Below are 23,880 nucleotides of genomic sequence, written 5' to 3' on the forward strand. Positions count from 1 at the left end.
GTCTTGTTGCCTTATACAATGGATTATACTATAATCACCAATTCTTGTTCTTAAGCATTGTACTAAATCTGGGAATGATCTAGGCATCACCTAAAAGGTCTAATTAATTCTAGGCACTACTCTGAGACGAGAGGAAAGAGTGATAGTACCAAATAAAAACTTTGCCTAAGATGCAGTGATAAAGTTAAACCGAATTTCCAGAATGTTTATTATTTGTCTTCCAGTATGGCCAAAAAGCACTTTTTTGTTTTGTTTTGTTTTTTTGTTTTTTGAGACAGGGTCTCTCTGTGTAGCCTTGGCTGTCCTGGACTCTCTTTGTAGACCAGACTGGCCTCAAATTCACAGTGATCCACCGGCCTCTGCCTCCCAATTGCTGGGATTAAAGGCGTGCGCCACCACTGCCCTGCCAGAAAAGCACTTATGAAGGTGGAAAAGCTTTACTGTGTACAATTTTTTTTTTCAGTTAAACATGCTATCTTTTTGTTTGAGTTGAAAACAGTTTTCAGAGGTATTGTCTTTTTTTGTGTTTTGTTTTTTCGAGACAGGGTTTCTCTGTGTAGCCTTGGCTGGCCTCAGACTCACAGCAATCAGCCTCCCGAGTGCTGGAATTAAAAGCATGTGCTGCCATCACCTGGCTCAGGGGCATTGTCTAAGTGTTATTAGAAACACTATACATATACAGCTCTTGGTTTGGGGGTTCTTTAGTTACTGTGCAAAGCAGGTCATAAAAATGCAAATTGGCATTCAAGAGCTATTGCTTCAAAAATAACTGATTGTGTTTATTGATATAATGGTTAACTACCCAATTCTAATAAATACATACTTCTTTCCCCTGACCTTTTTATTTTGTAGGTCCTCCAGTAGCTTGACCTGAGTGGCTTTATTAGTGCTTCAGAGGAACAAACCAGTAGACCAGAACTTGGTCAGGAAGTTTCAGGAAGCTGTTGGAGGAGTGTTGGGATTTCCCACCAGGATGACTATGATTGGCTGTGATTTTAGGTTAGTTTTTGTTGTTGTTAGATTTTTTTGTGGGTGGTATTTGTATTTTACATCTTGAAATGGAGATGGGGCTGGAATTTTCATTTTGTGCTTGTGCTGCTTTGGGTCCATTGTGTGGATCAGATGGAGTCTGTCTTTTACATTTTTGTTCATGAAACTCATTACTAAAAGGGAAAGGGAGTTGATGAAATGTATTCTGTCAGCACATGCTTTTTAAGTTAAGTTACAAAATTTCAAACATACCACACAGTAGTATGGTGTTCCCCCAGGTACTTTTAACATTTATCAACTTTAGCCTTCTGGCCATTCTCTTCCCCATAGAATTACTTTGAAATAAGTCTCTCCTGTCATGTTGTTGGTACTTTTGGTATTTCAAGACAGGGTTTCTCTGTGTACCCTTGGCTGTCCTGGACTGGCTTTGTAGACCAGGCTGGCCTCAAACTTGCAGTAATCCTCCTGCCTCTGCCTCTCGAGCGCTGGGATTAAAGGCCTGCACCACCACTGCCTGGCCTGTCATGTTATTTTTATCTATACAAATATTTTATAGATAGGTTGAGAGAGTTCTTGACACTATAACCTTAAAATAATTCTCTGACTCCAGGACAGCCAAGGCTAACACAGAGAGACCCTGTCTCAAAAAACAAAAAACAAACACACACACACACACACACACACGCACACACACACACACACACAACAACAACAACAACAATTCTCAGTTGAAGAAATTGAAATTTAAAAGTAAAAAATAGGCTAGTTTTAAATTTTTGCTGATACTTTATATATAGTTTGTTTGACTCTGGATCCAGAGAACAGTCTATTTACCAAATAGTTTATATAAACCTTATGTCTAGTTTAATATTCAGATTATTTTTTTCCAATTTATTTTTTAAATTGTCTCACATTTTCCTCACATTTGAAAATTACAGGCAACTGGGCGTGAGCCAGGCAGAGGCAGGTGAGTCACTGTGAGTTTGAGGCCAGCTTGGCCTACAAAGTGAGTCCAGGACACCCAAGGCTAATACAGAGAAACCCTGTCTCGAAAAACCTAAAAAAAAGGAAAGAAAAGAGAACAAAGAAAATAACAGTCAATAGTGATACCTAACCCATTCTTGTTAAAGATCCTAGACAACCTATTATAATGGAACAATGGTAGTAATCTGTTACATTCTAGTTGGAGTCCTATACTGCTGGCCTTGTCGGTATACTGAAATAACTAGTCATGGGTTCCTTTTATTGTGGCAGTATGGTTTTTTTTTTTTTTTTTTTTTTTTTTTTTTGAGACAGGGTTTCTTTGTGTAGTCTTGGCTGTCCTGGGCTCGCTTTGTAGACCAGGCTGGCCTCGAACTCAACAGTGATCTGCCTCCCGAGTGCTGGGATTAGGTAGTCTGATTTGATACTTGATTTTAGTTCCATGTCCTGGTTTCCACATGAAATACAGGCCTTCTGGAAGGAAAAGCTAATGTTTTCTAGATAATGACCTGATTGTGTTAGGGTTTTCTTCACGAGTATTTGCAATATTCTAAGATAGTTTGGTTGTTATTATGCTGTTAAAATGCTCTTTTATTTTGGTGTTATACTAGCTTCTCTGTTTTTTTTTTGTTTGTTTGTTTTGTTTGTTTTTTTGTTTTTTTTCGAGACAGGGTTTCTCTGTGTAGCCTTGGCTGCCCTGGACTTGCTTTGTAGACCAGGCTGGCCTTGAACTCACAGTGATCCACCTGCCTCTGCCTCCCAAGTGCTGGGATTAAAGGCGTGCGCCACCACGCCCAGCTTACACTAGCTTCTCTGACCCAGAATTTAGCTATTAAGAACCAGTTGATGAATTATATGGGTGGTCACTCAGTTATTGAAATCCAAATAATAAAGGTTTTCGAGAGCTTTGTTACTTTCAGCTTTTACACTGTTTGTTGTATGATTGTCCTAGGGTTGTATATTTTATTTCACTTAGAAATCATTTTCCCCAGCATACATTCATGTAAAGTTTGTTTCTCCCTCCTGCCTCCCCACCGTTTTGTGTTGTTTTTTTGTTTGTGCAATGTTATCCATTCTGAATCTGTACTGTGTTCTTTCTATGCTCAAAACCAGAAAATGAGAGACACATAGCCTCCAGCCAGACTTTAACTCATACACAAATGTAAGCAAAGCAAGTGTTCTTGTGTCTGTCTTTAAAATAATAGGAACTGCAAGCAAAGCCGGCACATGCCTTTAATCCCAGCACTCGGGAGGCAGAGGCAGGCGGATCGTTGTAAGTTCAAGGCCAGCCTGGTCTACAAAATGAGTCCAGAACAGCCAAGGCTACACGGAGAAACCCCGTGTCAAAAAACAAAACAAAACAAAACAAAAAAGTCGTTGTGCTAAAGGTGATAAACTCATAGTAGTCTGTCTGCATTTAGCAACCTTTTTGGTTTTTTAGAATTATTTCTTTTATGTGTATGAGTATTTGGCCTCATGTATGTGCCTCGTATACAACGTGGTCAGAAAAGTGTATTAGATCTCCTGAAACTGAAATTCCATATGGTTGTGTGCCACCATATGTGTGCTGGGAACCAAACCTGGGTCCTCTGAAAGAGCAACAAATGCTCTTTTTTTTTTTTTTTTTTTTTTTTTGGCAACAAGTTCTCTTTACTGGTAAGCTATTTCTCCAGCCCCCAAATCTTTTAATTTTAAATCATGAAAATAATTTAAATCCTGGCCAGGTGTGGTGGCGCACATCTTTAATCCCAGCATTCTGGAGACAGGAGACAGAGGCAGGTATGTCTCTGTAAAGTCAGCCTGGTCTACAAAGAGTTCCAGGACAGCCAAGGGCTCTTCCAGAGAAACCCTGTCTGGAAAAAAGTCAAATCAAATAAGTCCCCCTTCTACTCGTTACTTTTAGTGCCTTTTATTTACCACTCTTGAAAAGGTAAAACTGCTTTCAACACTTAAAATTATATGGAAAAAGTCTCTAAGTTGTAAAAATTTATCATGTATCTAGTTCAGTCAACTGAATCACATCTACAACTTACATTTGATAGTACCTCATAAAAGTGAAACAAATTCAAACATTCTGTGAAACTGCTTTGTCACCACTATGATTTTAAAAGAAAAACTCTTTAAGGAAACTCAAAGTTGAAAATTACCAGGTTAACACCTCTAACAAACTTCTTTTACTCAAGAGAGCCACTCCTTCATTGAAAGCATTTCTATAACAAGAAAACCAAGCTGGTCAACGAGTACATCAAGTTTAACAAACTCAACCTCTATGACACATCAACTAAGAAGCTTCCAGAGAATCTTAAGAGCTGACTTATCCATGACATTAACATATATAAACATTTGGTAACCAGTCATTGAAGAAAGGGGTCAAAAAAACAATACAAGAGGGCCGGGCAGTGGTGGTGCCTTTAATCTCAGCACTTGGGAGGCAGAGGCAGGTGGATCGCTGTGAGTTTGAGGTCAGCCTGGTCTACAAAGTGAGTTCAGGACCAGCCAAGGCTAACACAAAGAGAACCCGTCTTGAGGAAAAAAAAAAAAAAAAAAAAACCCGAAACAATACAAGAAAATCCTCAGAGCATAAGCACTTGTGAACTGTCTGCCCTGGGTCTACTAGTAAGACCACGGCAAAGCAGCCCAACATGGTCACAGCTACACAACAGATTTAACAACTTAATCTTTCGTGAGAGGCAATGTGGAATGTGTGAAGGGCAAATATATCAAAGCAGCCAAGTTTGGCATTTCAATGATACTTTGAACTCATGTTTAAAAATACCCAACAAAAGAGGAATTAAAAAGCCAACACTGTTTTCATTGTGAACTTCCAGTGTTAGGAAGGGGGTGATTTAAATATTGGAATGTCCACTGTGCACAATTCTGTATCAGTTATCCTAGTTTCACACAAACTTGGGTTTGAGTCTAAGTGATTTTCTTTAATATACAGAAACTGAAGTGTAAATATTTAATCACTATATCCAACATGCTCAAAAAATTTAATGTTACTGGACTCCCCAAGAAATCCTTTATTTAATATTTAATTTTTAAATAAAAACTTATTCCTCCAATAATGAACTCAGCTGAAACACCTGAACTCCTGCCTGGTGAGTTATAATTGTATTTATCTAAATAACTTCAAAATGTTTCATTCCTATGGCTTTTCCACTTTCTGCCCTTTTTCCTTGCAATGGTTTTTGTTTGTTTGAGACAGGGGTTAAAGGTGTGCGCCACCTTTAAGGATTTAAGTCCTTATGATTAAATTAGATATTGTATTTGGTGGGTGCTTGCATTTTGGGACAGTTTTTAAAGCTAGCTTTCCACTCAGGAGGCAGAGGCAGGCGGATTGCTGTGAGTTCGAGGCCAGCCTGGTCTACAAAGTGAGTCCAGGATGGTCAAGGGTACACAGAGAAACCCTGTCTCGAAAACCCCCCAAAAAATAAAGCTACCTTTTATGGTGGTTATTTGCCTGTCTATTTTATTGAGGCTTTTCTATTTTGTACTGGTGTTTTTTCCATATTTCTTTCCCCCATATCCCAAGCTGACTTTGAATGTTTTTGCACAGGTGGTTCTCTTGTTTTAGCCCTCAGTAGCTGAACATATATGGATGTGCCACTGCTGGAAGCTTTCCTTTCACAGTTTGTTGTTACGACATTCTACGAATTGAATTTTTAGTGGTGGAAAGACTTTTCTGTACAATGATGAAGAGTTTTTTCTCAGTTGTCCGCTGTATCATCTTGTACAAAATAACCTCTTCATGCTGTAGTGTAGTTTTCTATAAAGTAGGGATTATTATCTGTCAGCACATAGGACTTTGGATACGTTGAACTTAGTTAATGCATGAATCATACTTAAAAAAGCTTTGAAACTTTAGGGGAACATCAGATTCACTTGAGGGTTTATTAAAACAGATTACTGCATCCCCAATTTCTGATTCCATAATTTGAATGATAATAGATTCTTCATTTGTAGGTTTCCAGGTAATAGTGGTGCTAATGGTTAGAAGCACTAGCATATATTTATAGTTGGTTCAGAATGTTAACAATTACTGTTTCTAGATAGTGAAACACTTAACTCTTTAGTATCACCTTCAGCTAAAATATATAAATTCTTGGAGAATTTCACATGTGTATACAGTGCATTTTGGCCATTAACCATCTTACTTCCTGTCCCATCTTCAGTGTCCATTCTTTTTTTTTTTTTAAATGAGTTTGTCTATTGTCTGTATGTGCCTAGGACTGGAGCCATTCACTGGAACATGTGCAACTTATCCGTTGCCACTTTGTCAAAGAAAAATTACCCTCCATTCTCCAATAGCCAGCAGCTACCAGTAGCTCCTTACCTAGGGGATAGGCCTTGGGTGTCCCTCCCTTGTCCATGCTGATAGCCTTCACTGTCCTGCCTCTACCTCCCAAGTGCTGGGATTAAAGGTGTGTGCCACTACACCAGGTTTCCATGCTGGATTTTTTTTTTTTTTTTAGGGGGGTGATTTGAGACGTGGTTTCTCTGTGTAGCCTTGGCTGTCCTGGACTCTTTGTAGACCAGGCCTTTACTTTAATTCCTGCATTTGGGTGGCAGAGGCAGGTAGGATCTCTGTAAACTAAAGGCCAGCCCTATCTACATAATGAGTTCCAGGACAGCCAGGGCTAAGTAGAGAGCCCTGTCTCAAAACCAAACCAACCAATGAACCAAATTAACAAACAAAAAACAAAAACCAGGAAAGAGTTAAGTACTGTGAGGATGGTCTCTTGTTGAACTCTCATCTGTTCCAGATGCAAAACTCTAGATTGTTGAAGTAATATGAATTTGGTTATTAAACTTAATAGGTTATAATTTTTTCCTCCTCCTCCTTCCTTTTTTGGTTTTTCAAGACAAGGTTTCTCTGTGTAGCCTTGGATGTCCTAGATTCCCTTTGTAAACCAGGCTGGCCCGGAACCCACAGTGATCTGCCTGCCTGTGCCTCCTTAGTACTGGGATTAAAGGCATGTACCACCACGCCCAGCCCATGCTGGAGTTTTGATTGCCTTGGCCCAGTACTATCTTTTTCAGCTTCTGGTGAGCAGGTGGCCTGGGTCCCATGTCCTGTAGGCTGGTCCAGACAAAAATCCCAAGTATCCGTTTCTATCAGGGACAGCTGAGCGTTTAAGGGTGAGGACCCCATCACCTGGGCAGTAGGCCAGGTTCCTAGTCTCACTGGTGATCAGCCCCCAGATAGCAGCAGTGGTGGAGCATGCCCCAGTGGCTGCAAAAGCAGCTACACCATTGCTGCCTGCCCACTGGATATCTTTCTCCCTGCTGCCTGCCCCCCTAATAAATGAAGTCTCAGATGGTATAGTGGAAGAATGGTGATCCCGCCTTTATAAACCTTGAACAGTAGAGGCAGGTTTTGAGGGTGAATGTTTCTGATTCTCTGGGCTAAGGGTGCCAGGATACTTGATCAACATACAGTGGTACAGTGCCTCATTTTCAGTCAGTAGCACAGGACCCTATCACGAGAAGGAGAAAATGCATACATACTATGTAAGAGGGGATGACTTCTAGGCACAATTAAAGGTCATTCGCTGGAGGCTAGGAGCTGCTCAGCATAGGGTGGGATATTTTCAGGAATTCTCTGTGCTTGCTGATCAAGTTTTCCTTATCAGGAAAGGGTCGAGCTTGTTATCTTCCTGAGGGCTGTGTGACTTTCCCTACAAGATCTGGGGTTTCTAGAGCAGGTGGAGTGAGAACATGGCTGAGAAAAGGGAGTCCACCAACATAGACTAAACACAAATGGCTATCTGGAGAAGTCAGACTTCAGCATTATCCAGCAGAGTCCACACTGTACATACAGGTAATCACAGCTGCTGTGAGTTTATGAATGCAGTGATCATGCTATGTCCAGAACACATTGTTTTACAGCATTCCTTCCTATCCTCTGCCTTTACATCTTTCTGCATCCTCTTCCTAAATATTTCCTGAGCCTCTCGGGCAGGGTAAATACAGGCCATTTAGGCCTGAACATTTATTCTTAGTTTCCACCAACTATTGGTCACTACAAAAAGAAGCTTCTTAAGATTGACAGCAGTTTATGTAGTATTGTCTTTAACTAAAAGCAGTTTTGAAGCTGGACGTGGTGGTGTACATCTTTAATCTCAGCAGAGATTAATCCTAGAGATGGTGGATTGCTGTGAGTTTGAGGCCAGCCTGATCTACAGAGTTCAAGGACAGCCAGACTTAAAACAGAAACCAAAAAACCAACCCCCCCCCCCAAAAGAAGGTTGTTTGGAAATCCTCTGTTGCAGGGATTTTCAAAATGCAGTCCCTGATCAGTGTTCTATTTCCTGCACATTGGCATCTGGGTCTAGTGGTGTGATAAATTCAAGTTCATTACCTTTTACCAACATTGAAGGGTATGTGCTCTTTTACAACATTGTGTTTTGGTGATGGGAATTTTTTTATTTCATTAATTAATATCTGGCATTTCTGATATCTGGCACTATTATATTTTTCCTTATTTTTTACTTGGTTACCTAGAGACACAGTTGATTGATGTAGAAAGGGCAAAATGAACAGTCTGTTTTTTGTTTGCTTTTTTAAGAGTTGAGGACTGAAACGAGGGCCTTGCACTTGCTTGGCAAGCACTCTATCACTGAGCTAAATTCCAAACACTCAGCTTTTTTTGGGGGGGGGGATTTGTTGTTGTTGTTGTTTTAAATGAAACAGGGTTTCTCTGTGTAGCCTTGGCCGTCCTAGACTCACCTTGTAGATCAGGCTGGTCTGGAACTCAAGGATCCGCCTGTCTCTGCCTATCAAGTGCTGGGATTAAAGACGTGTACCACCATGCCCAACAACACTCAGTTTTTTTACATTAAAAAAATAAGTGTGCTTGTGTGTGTGTAAGTCGTGGACTAGCTTCAAGTGTCATCCCCCTGCTGCTCACTCACATTTATCTCTTTTTGTTGGTTTGAGATAGAATATTCTCTGCTTTCCCAGTGTTGGGTATAAGCACACCACACCCAGTGTTTTGCTTTAAATGTGAGTTCTGGAACTCAGGTCTTAGTGCTTGCAGGTATGCATATTTCTGACTGAGCTGTCTTCTCAGTGCCTTTTCTTTTTAGGTCTGGCCTAGAATTCACATGTAGCCCAGACTGGCTTTAAGCTTACAACTGTCCTACTTTTGACTCTTGAGTGCCGGGATTACAGGTATGATCCCACACTCAGCTTTTCTTTCTTTCTTTCTTTCTCTCCCCCCCTCTTTTCTCTCTCCTCTCTCTCTCTCTCTCTCTCTCTCTCTCTCTCTCTCTCTCTCTCTCTCTCTCTCCCTCTCTCTCTCTCTCTGTGTGTGTGTGCGTGTGTGTGTGTGTGTGTGTGTGTGTGTATTTTTTGTTTTGAGACAGGGTCTTTCTGTGTAGCCTTGGCTGTCCTGGACTTGCTTTGTAGACCAGGCTGGCCTCAAACTCACAGCGACCTGCCTGCCTCTGCCTCCAGAGTGCTGGGATTAAAGGCGTGCGCCACCATACCTGGCTGCCTATTTTATTTACTTATTTGTTTATTCTGAGACAGGATTTCTCTGTGTATCCTTAGCTTGTCTGTCCTGGACTCGCTTTGTAGACCAGGCTGGCCTCGAACTCAGAGCGATCCACCTGCCTCTGCCTCCCTAGTGCTGGGATTAAAAGTGTGCCACCACGCCCGCCCTGATCTGTTTTTAAACACAGCTTTATTTTAAAGAAATGTTTTTGTGTTTAGTGTATGCTATATGCAGATGCCCATGGAGGCCACAAAAGGGTAACAGATCCTTTGGAGCTGTAGTTACAAGCCATTGTGGTTCTTGAAACCAAACTCCAGTTCTCTTGAAGAGCAGGAAGTTCTCTTAATCATTGAGCCACCTCTGTAGCACAACGTTTGGTAAAATGGTTTGTTTTCCTGGTAGCTTCAGAAGGTTATGTAAACAGTATTCATGGGTATAAACATTCTTTTTAGTTTTTGTTTTCCAGTCAAAGTTTCTCTATGTAGCCTTGGCTGTCCTGGACTAGCTTTGTAGACTGGGTTGGCCTCGAACTCATAGATACCTGCCTCTGGCTCCTTGAGTGATTGGATTAAAGACGAGGAACCACTTTGCCTGGCTGGATATAAACATTCTTGAGGCTAATCTTTTTGGGATTTGGGAGACAGGCCCGTCTCTTTCTCCTGAGTGCTGGGATTAAAGGTCTACGCCACAACTGTCTGGCTGAAACTAATGCTTTGAAGTTCAAATTGTATATCTTGTAGCTGAGGATTCTAATATAAAGTTGGTTCCTGATTCTTCTTGGCACAAACACTAGTGGTCTTTTATTTTTTCTCGAAGACAGGGTTTCTCTGTGTAGACTTGACTGTCCTGGACTCACTCTGTAGACCAGGTTGGCCTCGAACTCACAGTGATCCCCCTGCCTCTGCATTCCGAGTCCTGGGATTAAAGGCATGCGCCACCACAGCCAGGCTTCAAACCCTAGTAGTTTCAGGGTAGTTTTCTTGCTATTGGTATCTCTGCCCTAGAGCTGGAATCAGCTAGTATGATAAGACAAAGGGTTGAAGGAAATTTTATCTTTGCCATGGTAGTGCTGAGCTTTTAACAAGTCTCCATATTTTCTTTTCACTTTATCTTCCCAATTTGCTTCTTTATTGTCCTTATTTTCTCTCTTTGTTAATAGGAAATTTTTATTAGAATTTTCATTAATAAGAAATTTTTATTAGAATTTAAGTGGAAAGGTTTGAAAAATCTTCATAAAAGAAGACATGGAGTCCCAGCAGTTTTAGATTTGGGGGTTTCCATTTTATAATTTGGATAAGTTAATCTTTGCAAATCCTTTTTTTGAAACAGCTCTTCTGTGTGTAGCCTTGGCTGTCCTGGACTCGCTTTGTAGACCAGGCTGGCCTCAAGAGGCTGAACCCAGAGATTGCCTCCCTCTGCCTCACCAGTTGCTGGGCTCATAGGCATGCACTGTGCCTAGCTTGGAAATATTCTTCATGTGGTTATTGGAATCACATTTGTAGTGCTACATGTGCTGCATTGGTTGCCGTGATCTCCTCTTTTCCATAGTTCTTTACTGTTGTCTTTCTAGTCAAGGTTCTACTAAAACCTTACTAGTCTGTAATGAGTCCTTGTAACAGTAATCAGTTACTGAACATTAACTCCTTTAAAACCAGTTATTTTTTGTAGTATCTAAAGTACTATGTATGTTCAGTAAGTGGAAATTGTTCTTGTTTTGGTTTTTTGAGACAGGGTTTCTCTGTGTAGCCTAGGCTGTCCTGGACTCTCTTTGTAGACCAGGCTAGCCTCAAACTCACAGAGATCTGCCTGCCTCTGTCTCCCGAGTGCTGGGATTAAAGGCGTGTGCCACCACACCTGGCCCTCTGTTGTTCATTTTTGAAGTAATGGAAGGTTTTCATTTTCAATCTTGAATCTTCCTTTACTTCATTTAGTTGAGTAAGCATAGACTTCTTAATTTTTGTGTGCTTCCTCAGCCTTGAAGACTGCTGATAGTGATAGCCAGTGTGGTGACACATGCCTTTAATCCCAGCAGAGGCAGATGGATATCTTGAGTTGGAGGCCAGCCTGGTCTAAAAAGTGACTCTAGGACAGCCAGAGCGGTTACATAGAGAAACCCTGTCTTGAAAAACAAAACAAAAAAAACTGCTGCTGATAGGTCAAGAAACCCTGCAATTGTCTTCTATGAATACGAGATGGTAGTAACAAGCTTTGGGCCAAAGATTCTAGTTCACAGTGACACATGGCAATTGCTATTTCAGTACTAGCTTCCAGTCTTTGGATAAATCTATATCTGGTCTGAGGACTTTGTCTTGTTTTTTTAACTGCGTTCTTCTTACTTTCTCCGTCCCCTATTCTTACCCTCTGTTCTCTCTAAAATTCATATGCATATAGAGACCACTATCCAGCTTTTGTTAATCAAGTATATAAAGAAACATTAGTATACAAATTGATATTTGAATGGACCGAGGATATTTTATTAAATTTGTTACCTATAAAATGCTTATCAAAAATCCTGCACGTGGTTGTTTATGTCTTTTGTCTATAAAGTTTTAAAATGTGTTTCATAGGTTGCATTGAATTTTGTTGTTATTTTTTTGTTTTTCGAGTCAGGGTTTCTCTGTGTAGCCTTGGCTGTCCTGGACTCCCTTTGTAGACCAGGCTGGCCTTGAACTCACAGTGATCCGTCTGTTGGCCTCCGTAGTGCTGGGAATTAAGGCCTGACCAGTTGCATTGATTTTAAGTACCATAATAAATTTTAAAATACTGCAATTATAGAGTGCTCTACAAAGATAAGGCCTCAAACTCACCTTCTTCTGCTTCCAAAAAGTTGGGATTAAAGCTGTCTACTACTACTGCCTGGTGGAAATTTTAGCTTTAACGTGTGTTTATCTTAGTCTATGGTACCTTTCACATACCAATAGAAATCGAATACTCTGGTCAATGTCTGGATACACAAAACAGCTAATCTAAGGCATTTTGTCTCAATAAATACTGCTTTAAATTTGGTACATATTATTTTGTTCACTGATCTTTTTAATTTTTTTATTTTTATTTATTTTTTTTTCCACTGATCTTTTTTTTTCTGTAACAAAAACAAATACAAATGAAGATTGATTACAAGTGAATACATGACTTAAAGAAAAAAATTGTAAGGGTCTGAAAAGCATGAAACATAAATGAAACTATCTTTTTCTACCATCTAGACACAAATTCCTAATACTGTAATTTTTATTTATTTGTTGAGAGTTTTATGCAATGTATTTTTATCATTTACTCACTCAACTTCTCCAAGATCCACCCTCACCTCCCTACCCATTTAACTTGAAGTGTTTTTTTTTTTTTCTCTAAAACTCATTGAGCTTAATTTATGTTTCCCAGCTACTCTTGGGAGTGGGGTCTATCCTAGAGTGCTGTCAACCTCCCCACCAGTAAAGAAAACTGACTCTTCCAGCAGCTATCAAATGCCAATAGCTTCTCAGTTCATGGTGATTTGATGCTTAGCTACCACTCTCCATTTTGGGATTTTTGTCTGGCTTGAGCTTGCACAGGTCTTATGCATGCTGTCTTTTTAAATCACTGAGTTCCTATGTGCAACTACCCTGTTAGGTTGGGTTTTTGTTTTGTTTTTCAACTTCTCCACCCTGTGGTAGATATTTTCTCATTAATAGTCAAGGGAAGTAGAGGAGATTCCCAGCAAGAGATTAGGGAAAATATTTTAATATTTGCTATTCAAAACTGATCATGTTAACATAATGAAAGGCTAAATGATTTTCTACCCACAACTGTCATTGGGACTATAGGGACTCTTTTAGTTATGTTGGTCTTCCCCCCACCCCCCTTTTTTTTTCCAGACAGGGTTTTCCTCTGTGTAGCCTTGGCTGTCCGGAATCACTTTGTAGACCAGTGATCCAGCTGCCTCTCCCTTCCAAATGCTAGGATTAAAGGTGTGCACCACTACACCTGGCTATGTTGGCTGTTTTCAAAGGTGAGTTTTGCTATATAGTCCAGACTGACCTTGAAGACAAGATCCTCCTGTCCTGGTACTGTTTTTTTTTTTTTTTTTTTAATAAAAAGGCAGGGCTTCTCTGCATGGCCCTGGCTGTCTTGTAATAATAAACTAGGCTGGCAGGCCTTGAACTCACAGAGGTCTGCCTATCTCTGTCTGCTGGGATTAAAGTCTATGGTACTATGCCACAAGCTTGTCCTTAAACTTTAATATAGAAACTATCTAAAGGTCTTACTAAAATGCAGATCTGGTTCTTCAGTTTCAAGTGGGCTTGGAAGTTCTCTGATTTTTAGTAAATCCCAGGTGATGTTAGTGCTGTTGATCCTTGGAACATACTGAGTAGAAAGGATTATCTATCCATACACTGAAGTTCTATTGAGTTCTATTTGAGAACTGCAGGTGTCCTCTGTTGTGAACCTGATTGTCATTCTCTTAGAGAGAAGGGAGGTGGGAGGGGGGAGAGAGGGGGGAGAGAGGTGTGTGTATGTGCAGGCCTGTGTAGGTCAGAGAATAACTTTTCAGAAGTTGTTGCCTTCTACTTTGTTTTTTATTTTAAGGCAGGATCTGTTAGCCACTGTGCTGCATATTCCAGCTAGTAGGCAATTCTCCTTTCTCTGCCTCCCTCCCACTGAACAGAAGTGCTGGGATTTAAAAAAAATTACTGCTCATACCTTTTTGTGAGTTTTCAGGATCTGGACTCAGGCTGTCAAGCTTCTGTTACAAACAATTTTATTTACTGAGCCATCTCTCCAGCCCTCTCCACCATGTATTTTAGTTGTACACACTTGTACTTGATGTAAACTACAAAAACAAGACATGTGAACTGAAAAAACATAGATGATTAATTAAATTTGTTTGGGGTATTTTGAGACACGGTTTCTCTGTGTAATAGCCCTGGCTTTCCTGGAACTAACTCTCTTTGTAGACCAGCTAGCTTCCCAACAACTCACAGAAACCAGAGATGCCTCTGACCCCCAAAGCATGCATCACCACACCCAAAGTGAAAGTAGTGTTATTGGTTATTTTTCCTCTCTTCCTCCCTCCCTCCGTCCCTCCCTCCCTCCCTTCTTTCCTTCCTCCCTTTTCTTTTTTTCCTTCCTTTCTTCCTTTCATTTTCTTTTCTGTCTCTTCCTTTTCTTTCTCTCTTTCTTTTTGAGACAGGGTTTCTCTGTGTAGCCTTGGCTGTCCTGGACTTGCTTTGTAGATCAGGCTGGCCACAAACTCATAGCCATCTGCCTGCCTCTGCCTCCCTGATTACAAGGATTACAGGCCTGTGCCACCATACCCAGCTTCATCCATTTTCTTTTCTTTCCTTCCTTCCTTTCTTTCTTCCTTCCTTCCAAAACTTTATTAATTTATATGTATATGAGTGCTCTGTTTTCATGCACAACAGAAGTAAACAAGATTCTATTACAAATGGTTGTGAGCCACCATGTGATTGGTGAGAATTGAACTCAGGACTTCTGAAGTCAGTGCTCTTAACCACTGAGCCATCTCTCCAGCCCTTCATCCATTTTCGTAATTCTTCTTAGCCAAACTTTAAGAACTACATCCATTTTCGTAATTCTTCTTAGCCAAACTTTAAGAACTACTACTTTAAGTAGAGAGGTTGTTTGGTACTTATAATTATGTTCTGACCCAACAAAAGCAGCAAAACATTTCCAGAAATTTGTTCCAAAGCTAGCTTCTTTTTTGTTGGAGATTTTATATAATGGAGTTTTCATTTGTTTGGCCTCTAAGATGTAGAATCCATTCCCCAGTTACTGTTCCCTTTATCAGTGACAGAGCACAATAGTTACATCTTAATCTGTCAAGATTTGCTAACAAGACATGGTGCTGATTTTTCTTTGGGTCCTTAGTTTTCTTTGGACCACCTGCCTTTGGCTCCCAAGTGCTGGGATTAAAGGCATGCACTACCACACCTGGCTTTGGCTTTAAAAAACAAAAAACAAAAAACCAAAAACTTTCTCTACAGCATTTTTTCCCAGAATACTGTATAATTAGAGTAGGGTGGTATGTTTATAGCTAGTTTTTCAGATTGACCTTTGTTTTTTAGATAGTCTAACTATATAGCTCTGACTGTCCTGGAACTCACTCTGTAGACCAGACTGGCCTCACAGAGATCCACCTGCTTCTACTTCTTATGTGTGAGGTTAGTGGGGGAGAGTGGGCCCCTTTACTTCTCCTGGCTGTTTAATTTCTAAGGGTATTTGTGGCTATACCAATCTCAATCAACAGCAGACTCAGCCAGCAGCCTGTTCCAAGCAGCTGCACCCCTAAGCAATTCTCAGTCTGCCTGCTCCACACTGTTTCTGGTCTCTTCAAACTGTTACATGCTGCATGCCAACACTACATGACACACACTGTCTCTGAGCTCTCATTTATATCCTCAGAGCACTAGACTGCACCCCTCTCCATGCCACACTTAAGGCCTTAGCAGCTGGCAAAAGTCACATCCCACACGACGAGACAATTAACAGCTATGGACAAACTAAAGCTCAAATTGAACTCTTATACTTGGGAATAAAACAAAACGCAACTAGTTTACAAAGAAACCAAAACTTCCATTACACTAACTGGTAAATGCACAAGGTGAAAGAAAGATAGGATTTTTGTGACTCTGTTCTTTCAGTCTCTATTTCATTAATTTCTTCCCTATCTTTATTATTTCTTGACATTTACTGGCTTTGGGATTGGCATTTTTTTTGAAAGCCTTGATATGCTTCATTAGATTGTTTACTTGCGATCTTGCACATTTTAATGTGCATGCTATAAATTTTCCTCTTAGGACTGCCTTGGCTGTGTTCTGGAAGGGAGGTTCTAGTAGGTTCTTTTTATTTTGTTTTTGTTTTTAGAGACAGGGTTTCTCTGTGTAGCCTTGGCTGTCCTGGACTTGCTTTGTAGACCAGGCTGGCCTCGGACTCACATTGATCCGCATGCCTCTGCCTCCCGAGTGCTGGGATTAAAGGCGTGCGCCACCACGCCCAGCCTCTAGTAAGTTCTTACTTTCATTTGTCTCTAGGAATTTTAAATTTTCCTTTCTTGGGGCTGGAGAGATGGCTCAGCAGTTAAGAGCACTGTCTGTTCTTCCAGAGGTCCTGAGTTCAATTCCCAGCAACCACATGGTGGGTCACGACCATCTATAATGTGATCTAATGTGCACTGTATACATAATAAATAAATCTTTTAAAAAATTTTTTTTCCTTTCTTGAATGACTCACTGTTACTTAAAATATGTATTATTTAGTCCCCAAATAGGTTTGTAATTTCTTGTTCTTCATTTATTGCACTATTATCTGATGAGACACAAGGAAGCAGCTTGGTTGTTTTTTTTTTTTTTTTTTTTTTTTGTTTTTCAAGACAGGGTCTCTTTGTGTTAGCTTTGGCTGTCCTGGACTCGCTTTGTAGACCAGGCTGGCCTCGAACTCACAGTGATCCACCTGCCTCTGCCTCCCGAGTGCTGGGATTAAAGGCGTGCGCCACCATGCCCGGCTCTGTTTTTTTTTGTTTTTTTTTTAAATTAATTTTTTAGTTGTTGAGACTTTTATTTTATGCTAGGATCAATTTTGGGGCTTCATGTGTAGCGGAAAAAAACTGATTCCCTACTTGTTAGGTGTAATAGTCTGTATGTATCTGTTAAGTTGATCCCCTCTGAAATTTCTTCGCTCATTTCATTTTAGAATATCTATATAAATTTATTGAAGTCCCTCACTATTGTGCTTGAACCTTTGTGGGTGTTTTAAGAATACCCTTTGATGTTTATAAAAATAATAGCTCCAATTAATGGTGCATAAAATTATCTTCTTGATGAATTGTTCCTTTTCTTTATATGTTATGAACCACCATGTGGTTGCTAGGAATTGAACTCAGGACCTTTGGAAGAGCAATCAGATCCATCTCTCCAGCCCTTATCTCTAATTTTGGATTGACGTCTGCTTTATCTGCTGTAATTGTAATTATATCTGGTTTATGGTTTCCATTTGCTTTTCTATCTTTTGATACAAATTTGGGGGTATTTTAAGTGTGTTTCTTGGAGACAACATATTGCTTCTTGTGTTTTTTTCCCTGCAAGATAGGGGCTCCCTGTGTTAGCCTTGGCTATCCTGGACTTGCTTTTTAGACCAGGCTGGCCTCTAAGTCACAGCAATCCACCCACCTCTGCCTCCCTAGTGCTGGTATTAAAGGCGTGTGTAACCACGCCTGGCTGCTTGTTGTGTTTTAATCTAGTTCATTAAACTATATCTCTTTAGTAATGAGTTGAGACTATTTACATTTAAGGTTATTATCTGGAGGGATTTGCTATTTTTTGCAAATGTGTTAGGGCATCTGTTTTACTGGATTATTGATATTCTTCAGAGTAGTTTTGGGAATTTGCTAGTCATGGTTGTTTCTTTCTTAAGTCTTAGCCTGTTTGTTTCATAGATTGTACACTTTCATGTGTTCTCATAAAGGAGCCTATGATCCTTCTCCTTTTATGTTAGTCCATTAAGAATTTCTGAAGTGCTAGCTTGGTTGTTGGTTGCCATAGTTTTTATTTGTCTTTCAGAGGTCCAGAGTTTAATTCCCAGCAACCAGAAGGTGGCTCACAGCCATCTACAATGTGACAATAAATAAAATAAACAAATCTAAAAACATAACAAAACAAAACAAATGACTGCCTAATACTCCAATAATGTGATCTGGTTTTAGCTGTAAAATTTTTTGTAAGAAACAAACAAAAGGCTGGGGATTTAAGTGTAGAAGATTGTTGTTAGGATCCAGTTGGCCTCATTTTAAGTATTTTGACGTTGTTAGAGGAGTCCTCTTATCTTGTTCATTTGTGTTAGATGATAAGATAGTTTAAAAAGGGAATTTGTATTTACATATCCTAAATATTAATTTTAGAGGAATGTATTTTAGTATTCAAATACTGTCTGAACCAAATGTTTGGGTGGTAAATATTTGAAATGGCGGTATGCTGTTACCTTGATTTATAGTTGTCAAAAATGACATGGCCCCATATATGTTTAAATCTTTATGTGCCCATCATTAAAACAAAATAGAATATTTTGGAACATTGCAATTTTTAAAAAAATGGTTTTGGAGACAGGGTCTCTCTGTGTTAGCCTTGGCTGTTCTGGTCTTGCTTTGTACACCAGGCTAGCCTTGAACTCACAGTGATCCATCTGCTTCTTCCTCCCCAGTGATGGGATTAAAGGCGTGTGCCACCATAGCTTGGCTGAGTCGACATTTTGATTCATATCCTTTCTAGAGTATTCTCCATAGACATAGATTTATATTTAGTTGCTTATGTTTTTGAGGTAGCTCTCTGTTGCCCATCCTAGCTTTGAATTCCCACTGATCCTACTTCAGCCTGGGATTACAGATAGATTTATATTCCATGTTATAACCTTTTTACTTAATCATGAACTTCTCGGTTAGTAATTGCTTCTAATTTAGCAGTTATATAGTCATTTTAGAAAGCAGTCCTAGGCCTGGAGAGATTAACACTTAAGACCATCTGTTCCCAATACCTATACTGTGTTTCACAACCATCCTTAACTGTAGTTCCAGGAGATCCAATCAATGACTTTTGGACTTCTTGGTTCCCCAGCCTGCATATGGTATACATACGTGCAAGCAAAACACACACATAAAAGTTTAAAACAGTCTTATTTGGGGTTTTTGGTACTTTCTGATTTTTCACTCCTTTTTTTTTTTCTCTTGAGACACAGCTTCTCTGTGTAGCTTTGGCTGTGGTGGACTCACTTTGTAGATCAGGCTAGACTTGAACACAGTGATCTACCTGCCTCTGCCACCTGGAGTGCTGGGATTACAGGTGTGTGCCACACCTGTTTTGATTTCCCCCTCCTCACTCATGTACATACTCATGCAATATAGATTAATGTGTCTAAATGTTTGTGTATATCCTTAAAACTTCGGCTGTATTCCCAGTAGTGGAATTAATTCCTCTCCCCACCTTCCCCACCTCCCTCAACTTCTGCTTCTGATGAGTTTTTCCATCCTGAGGTATCAAGAAACATTGTATATTTTAACTGTCAATAAATGACTTGAAATCCTTATAAAAGAGAAAAAAAAACCCTTTTGTTTTGGCTTAATTCTGTTTTGGGTTTATTGTAACAGGGATTGTGGGCCAGCTGTATCTAAAGATAGTCTTTCTTTCCTGTGACTGGCTGTCCTGCAACTCAGTAGTGCTGGGATTATAGGCGCTGGGATTAAAGGCGCGTGCCACCACTACTCTGCTAAAGATATTCTTTTCTCTCTTCTATCTCATAGCCATACTCAGGGTTTTTACATTAGGTATCTTGCATACTGTTTGACCAACTTTTTGTATGTCTAAGAATATACTGCTTTATGTTCTCATTACTTTGGGGGTTTCCTTTTCAGATCTTAAATCAGAAAATTGGAAACATGAAAGTAGACAGGACTAAACTGAAAAAGACACCTACTGAGGCCGTGAGTATCCAAGTTTGCTTTGTCTATTTTCTTCATTTCAGGAAAAAAAAAAAACCATTGTGACCGGTTCAGCTGTTCTGATCTTCCAAATAAACATGCCCACTTTATACAAAGTGTTACCACAACAACTTTTGAGACTAGGAGAAATAGCTCTCTTTTAGAGTGATTGGGTTCCATACTGAACTTTTTACTACAAAAGAAAACAAAAGCACTATCTTGCCTTTTTTCTTTTTTTTAAAGTAGCCAAGTGACCAGTGGAAAAGGAATAGTGAACAGTACTTGTAGATGTAGGTAGGTCCCTGAAATGGACTCTTCAAGCCACAATATAAGCATTGAAAGACAGTATGACAATGGAAAAAACAGATGTAGAGTCAAAATTGACTATAGCTATTAAAAATCAAGGGCTTTTTTTTTTGGTTTTGAAAACAAAAATGGTAACTTCATTGCTTTTTTGACTTCTTTCATTTTGTATTTTGATGTTGGAATATCATATGTTGAACATTAATTTTCTTACTGTAAAGTTTTAATTTGATTTTGTTTTTGATGTGTTTTGGCATCTAAATTTTGATGTACATACTATAATATCATTTGAAAGTGAAGAATAAAAAAGTCTTAAGGCATTAAGATTTTAAAAAATAAGATAGTACCATCAGTGTAAGAATACTTGTATGAGAATTGAAAATCAGGACAATCTAGAGCACATAAGAAAATAATAGAGCGGTTATGTATTGTGGGAAAAAAAAAACAGTATTAGTTAATAAAATGTGCCAAGAGATTACTTTTTATTTGGGTGGGATGGTGTGGGATACTGTTTTACTGAAGTAATTTGTAGATAAGTCATCAAGTCAGATATTTTTAAAAGAAATTATAGGAGAAGTAGAACATACAGGTGAATGTTTACCTTGTCTTAGGTGGGGATTGCCCTTCCAAGCATTAAAGCAAAGGACAAAAAACCAAAATGGAAATGTAAAATACCATATCCAAAATAAAAGGACACATGACAATAGCCATTCTAACAGGTATGAGGTAATATCTCATTATGATTTTGATTTGCATTTCCCTGATTATTAGTGATGTTGAGTTACCTTTGTATGTGCCATTTGGCCATTTATATGTCTTTGGAGAAAAGTCATTTAAAATTCATTTGCCCACTTTAAAATTGGGTTATTTAGGTCTTCCCATCCTCCCTTTTCCCCCGCTATGAAGTTGAAGACGTTTCTTACATATTTTTTAAATTAATCCCCAGAAGAATGAAAAGTGAAATAAGTTAACCACACAGGAACAAATACTGCATGATTCCTCTAAAATGGGGCATCTAAAATAGTCAAAGGTATGTAAGTAGGCAACAGAATGGATGATTATGGGAGAGAATGGGGGAATTGTTCTATGGCTATGTATAATTTAGTTATAAAAGTGAGTAAAAGCTGGTTGTGGTCGCTCATGCCTATAATCCTAGTACTTAGGAAGACTATGGCAAAAAGACCATAAGTTCATCGGGGGCGCCTGGGCTACATAGTGATACCCTATTTGAAAAGAAAAAGGATAAGTTTCAGAACTAACGGTTACTGGTAAATTATTGTATACTTTAAAAATTTTGTTGAGGAGAAACTTCATGTTAAAATGTTAACACATACACAGAGGGTCACAAGGAAACTTGGAGGTGATGTTATTCACCTGGAATGTGGTGATGGTGAAATGAGTATATATACATCCATCTAAACTCACAAAAGTTAAAAAAAAAAAAAGCTCACCAAAGTATGCTAATTATGTATTGTTTTGTATGCCACCTGATACCACAGTTGAGCTTAGTTGTGTTGGGGAGTCATGGAACATAAGGTAGAGAAAATATTTGTAACTCGATGTAACTAATATAGTTTATGCTAAGTCAGAAAGAAATGAATATCCCAATGACAAAATGGGCATAAACCTTTCAGAGAAGGAACAAAGCCAGTAACCAGAAAGAATCGATCTTACAGGTGATCAGAGAAATGCAAATTTTATTTTTTATGCTAAATGAATTATAAGGCTCTTATAGTCACACCTACATAAGTTTTCTAGCTTTATCAGATATCTTAGAGTATAAAGTCACTGACTAGATGTGTTGGCTTGATTTGCCTGTTTTAGTCAAGCAATGTCGATTGCCCAATTTCTCATACTGGTGTCAGTACTAGGTTTTAGAATATTGGCAGCATTGCAAAGGATTTCCCCCCTAGGTTTGATTATCTATGGAAACAAATTTCATGTGAACCCTGGTAGCTGGTATGCAGCTTTGAACTGACAGATGGCTTGTTTTTTCCTATGAGTGGGACACAGTCCCACTTGGTTTGCATTTATGTAGCAGAGAGAGGAAAGATACTGCGAGGCTAAGTAATTCTTATGATTAGAAAACATAAACATCTTAGATGATTCAAATGTGTGTCATAGATACACCATGTGAAAATTTGGGTGGCACATGCCTTTAATCCCAGCCTGGGCTACAAAGTGAGTCCAGGACAGCCAAGGCTACACAGAGAAACCCTGTCTCGAAAAACAAACAAAAAAAAGAACAAAGAAAAGTTGGGTTGGGTTGGGTTGGGTGTGGGGCTACTACATTAAGAAAGTTTTGGGGGACCCACAGGGCTCACCAGGTAAAGGCTCCATGAGCTTAGCTTCTAGAACCCACAAAAGGTGGAGAGAACCAACTCTGCATAGTTGTCCCCTGATACCTGTACATATTCTCTCTCTCCTTCCACCCCTGCCCTTCCCTCCCTCTCCCTCCTTCCAGCTCCCTTCCTCACTTCCCCCACCTCATTTATCTGTAACAGGAAGTTTCTCAATAAGTCTAAAAGATGTTGGAACGTTTCTTTGAAAATGAAAGACAAGGGCTGGGTATGGTGGTGCAAGCTTTTAAATACCAGCACCTGGGAGGTAGAAGCAGGTCGATCTCTTGAGTTCAAGACCAATTTTGTCTTCATAGGGAGAACAAAGGGGTACACAGGGAGACTCTGTCTCAGAAAGAATAAATAACCAGAGACAGCTGCTTTCTTTTATTGTATATACCACAAAGAAAGAGAACCGTGATACTTGAGTTTGGGAAGTAACATTTAAGTATCCTATTTCAGGCTATTCCTTGGTAACCTCTAAAGCATTTAGTGGGCAATAATTAAATGCTAATGAGGTTGAGGTCTAGAAAAGATGACAAAAGGTCCAGGATATATTGTAAGTTGCTCTTGTGCATGTATGGCTTGTCCAAGTAGATCCAGGCATTTCATTCACGTAAGTGTGTTTGTCATGATGCCAAGCAGAGTCTTTGGTAAGCCCCAACTCAGTCACAGGCAAAAATCTTAGTTTAGCAAAGGGCATTAGTATCTTTTACTAACAACTATATTGTATTCAAGCAGGTTTTGGCTTGGGTACAGGTTTGTGGGGAATGAAATGCAGTGTAACTTGGACATACCAAGTTGTTTTGTTTTGGATTTTGGTTTTTCGAGACAGGGTCTCTGTGTAGCCTTGGCTGTCCTGGAATTGCATTGTAGACCAGGCTGGCCTCGAACCCACAGGGACCCACCTGCCTCTGTCTCCCCGAGTGCTGGGATTAAAGGCAGGCGTGTGCCACCACCGCCCAGCGACATACCAAGTTTTTAAAAAAAATTGGTTTTGACTTACCAAGCTAAAGGACCCAAATAATAGCCGCAAAATAGGTATTACCTAACCCCCAGTATCATGAAATGAATTTTCCTATATGTATGCTTTTGGAAATTTAAATAGATATGTTTGATACTAGATCAAAGTAATTAGAGAAGGGACAAAAGAACTGTTAACGGGTGACTCTAACTTTCTGTTTTCTGTTAATTCTGTTTTACTGTTTCTCCTATAAAATATACTTAAAAAAAGGGAGGAGAGGGGTCAAGCCTGGTTTGTGGAAGGATTTGGTGTTAAGGGTTTTTCATATATTTCATTATCATAA

General features: G+C 39.4%; 2 protein-coding genes across 30 annotated transcripts in view; one reads left to right on the top strand and one right to left on the bottom strand.

Annotated features, from left to right (window-relative positions):
- The window catches only part of Shroom2 (shroom family member 2), a 1,329,704-nt gene that overhangs the window by 484,999 nt on the left and 820,825 nt on the right, over positions 1-23,880 (bottom strand). The gene's annotated exons all lie outside the window — the stretch shown is intronic.
- Huwe1 (HECT, UBA and WWE domain containing E3 ubiquitin protein ligase 1) overlaps positions 1-23,880 on the top strand; it is a 129,668-nt gene that overhangs the window by 5,418 nt on the left and 100,370 nt on the right. For 26 of the 29 annotated variants that reach the window (XM_051142068.1, XM_051142071.1, XM_051142076.1 and 23 more), the window contains 2 exons: positions 853-999; positions 19,866-19,934. In XM_051142068.1, the coding sequence (XP_050998025.1) occupies positions 19,890-19,934 (45 nt within the window). In that variant the 5' untranslated portion in view covers positions 853-999; positions 19,866-19,889. Of the gene's footprint in view, positions 1-852; positions 1,000-9,062; positions 9,148-19,865; positions 19,935-20,845; positions 20,954-23,880 lie in introns of all 29 variants that reach the window. The other 3 variants (XM_051142073.1, XM_051142093.1, XM_051142074.1) reach the window with 3 other exon arrangements.

Source organism: Acomys russatus, chromosome X (genome assembly GCF_903995435.1).
Source record: "Acomys russatus chromosome X, mAcoRus1.1, whole genome shotgun sequence".
In the NCBI taxonomy this organism is placed as follows: Eukaryota; Metazoa; Chordata; class Mammalia; order Rodentia; family Muridae; genus Acomys; species Acomys russatus.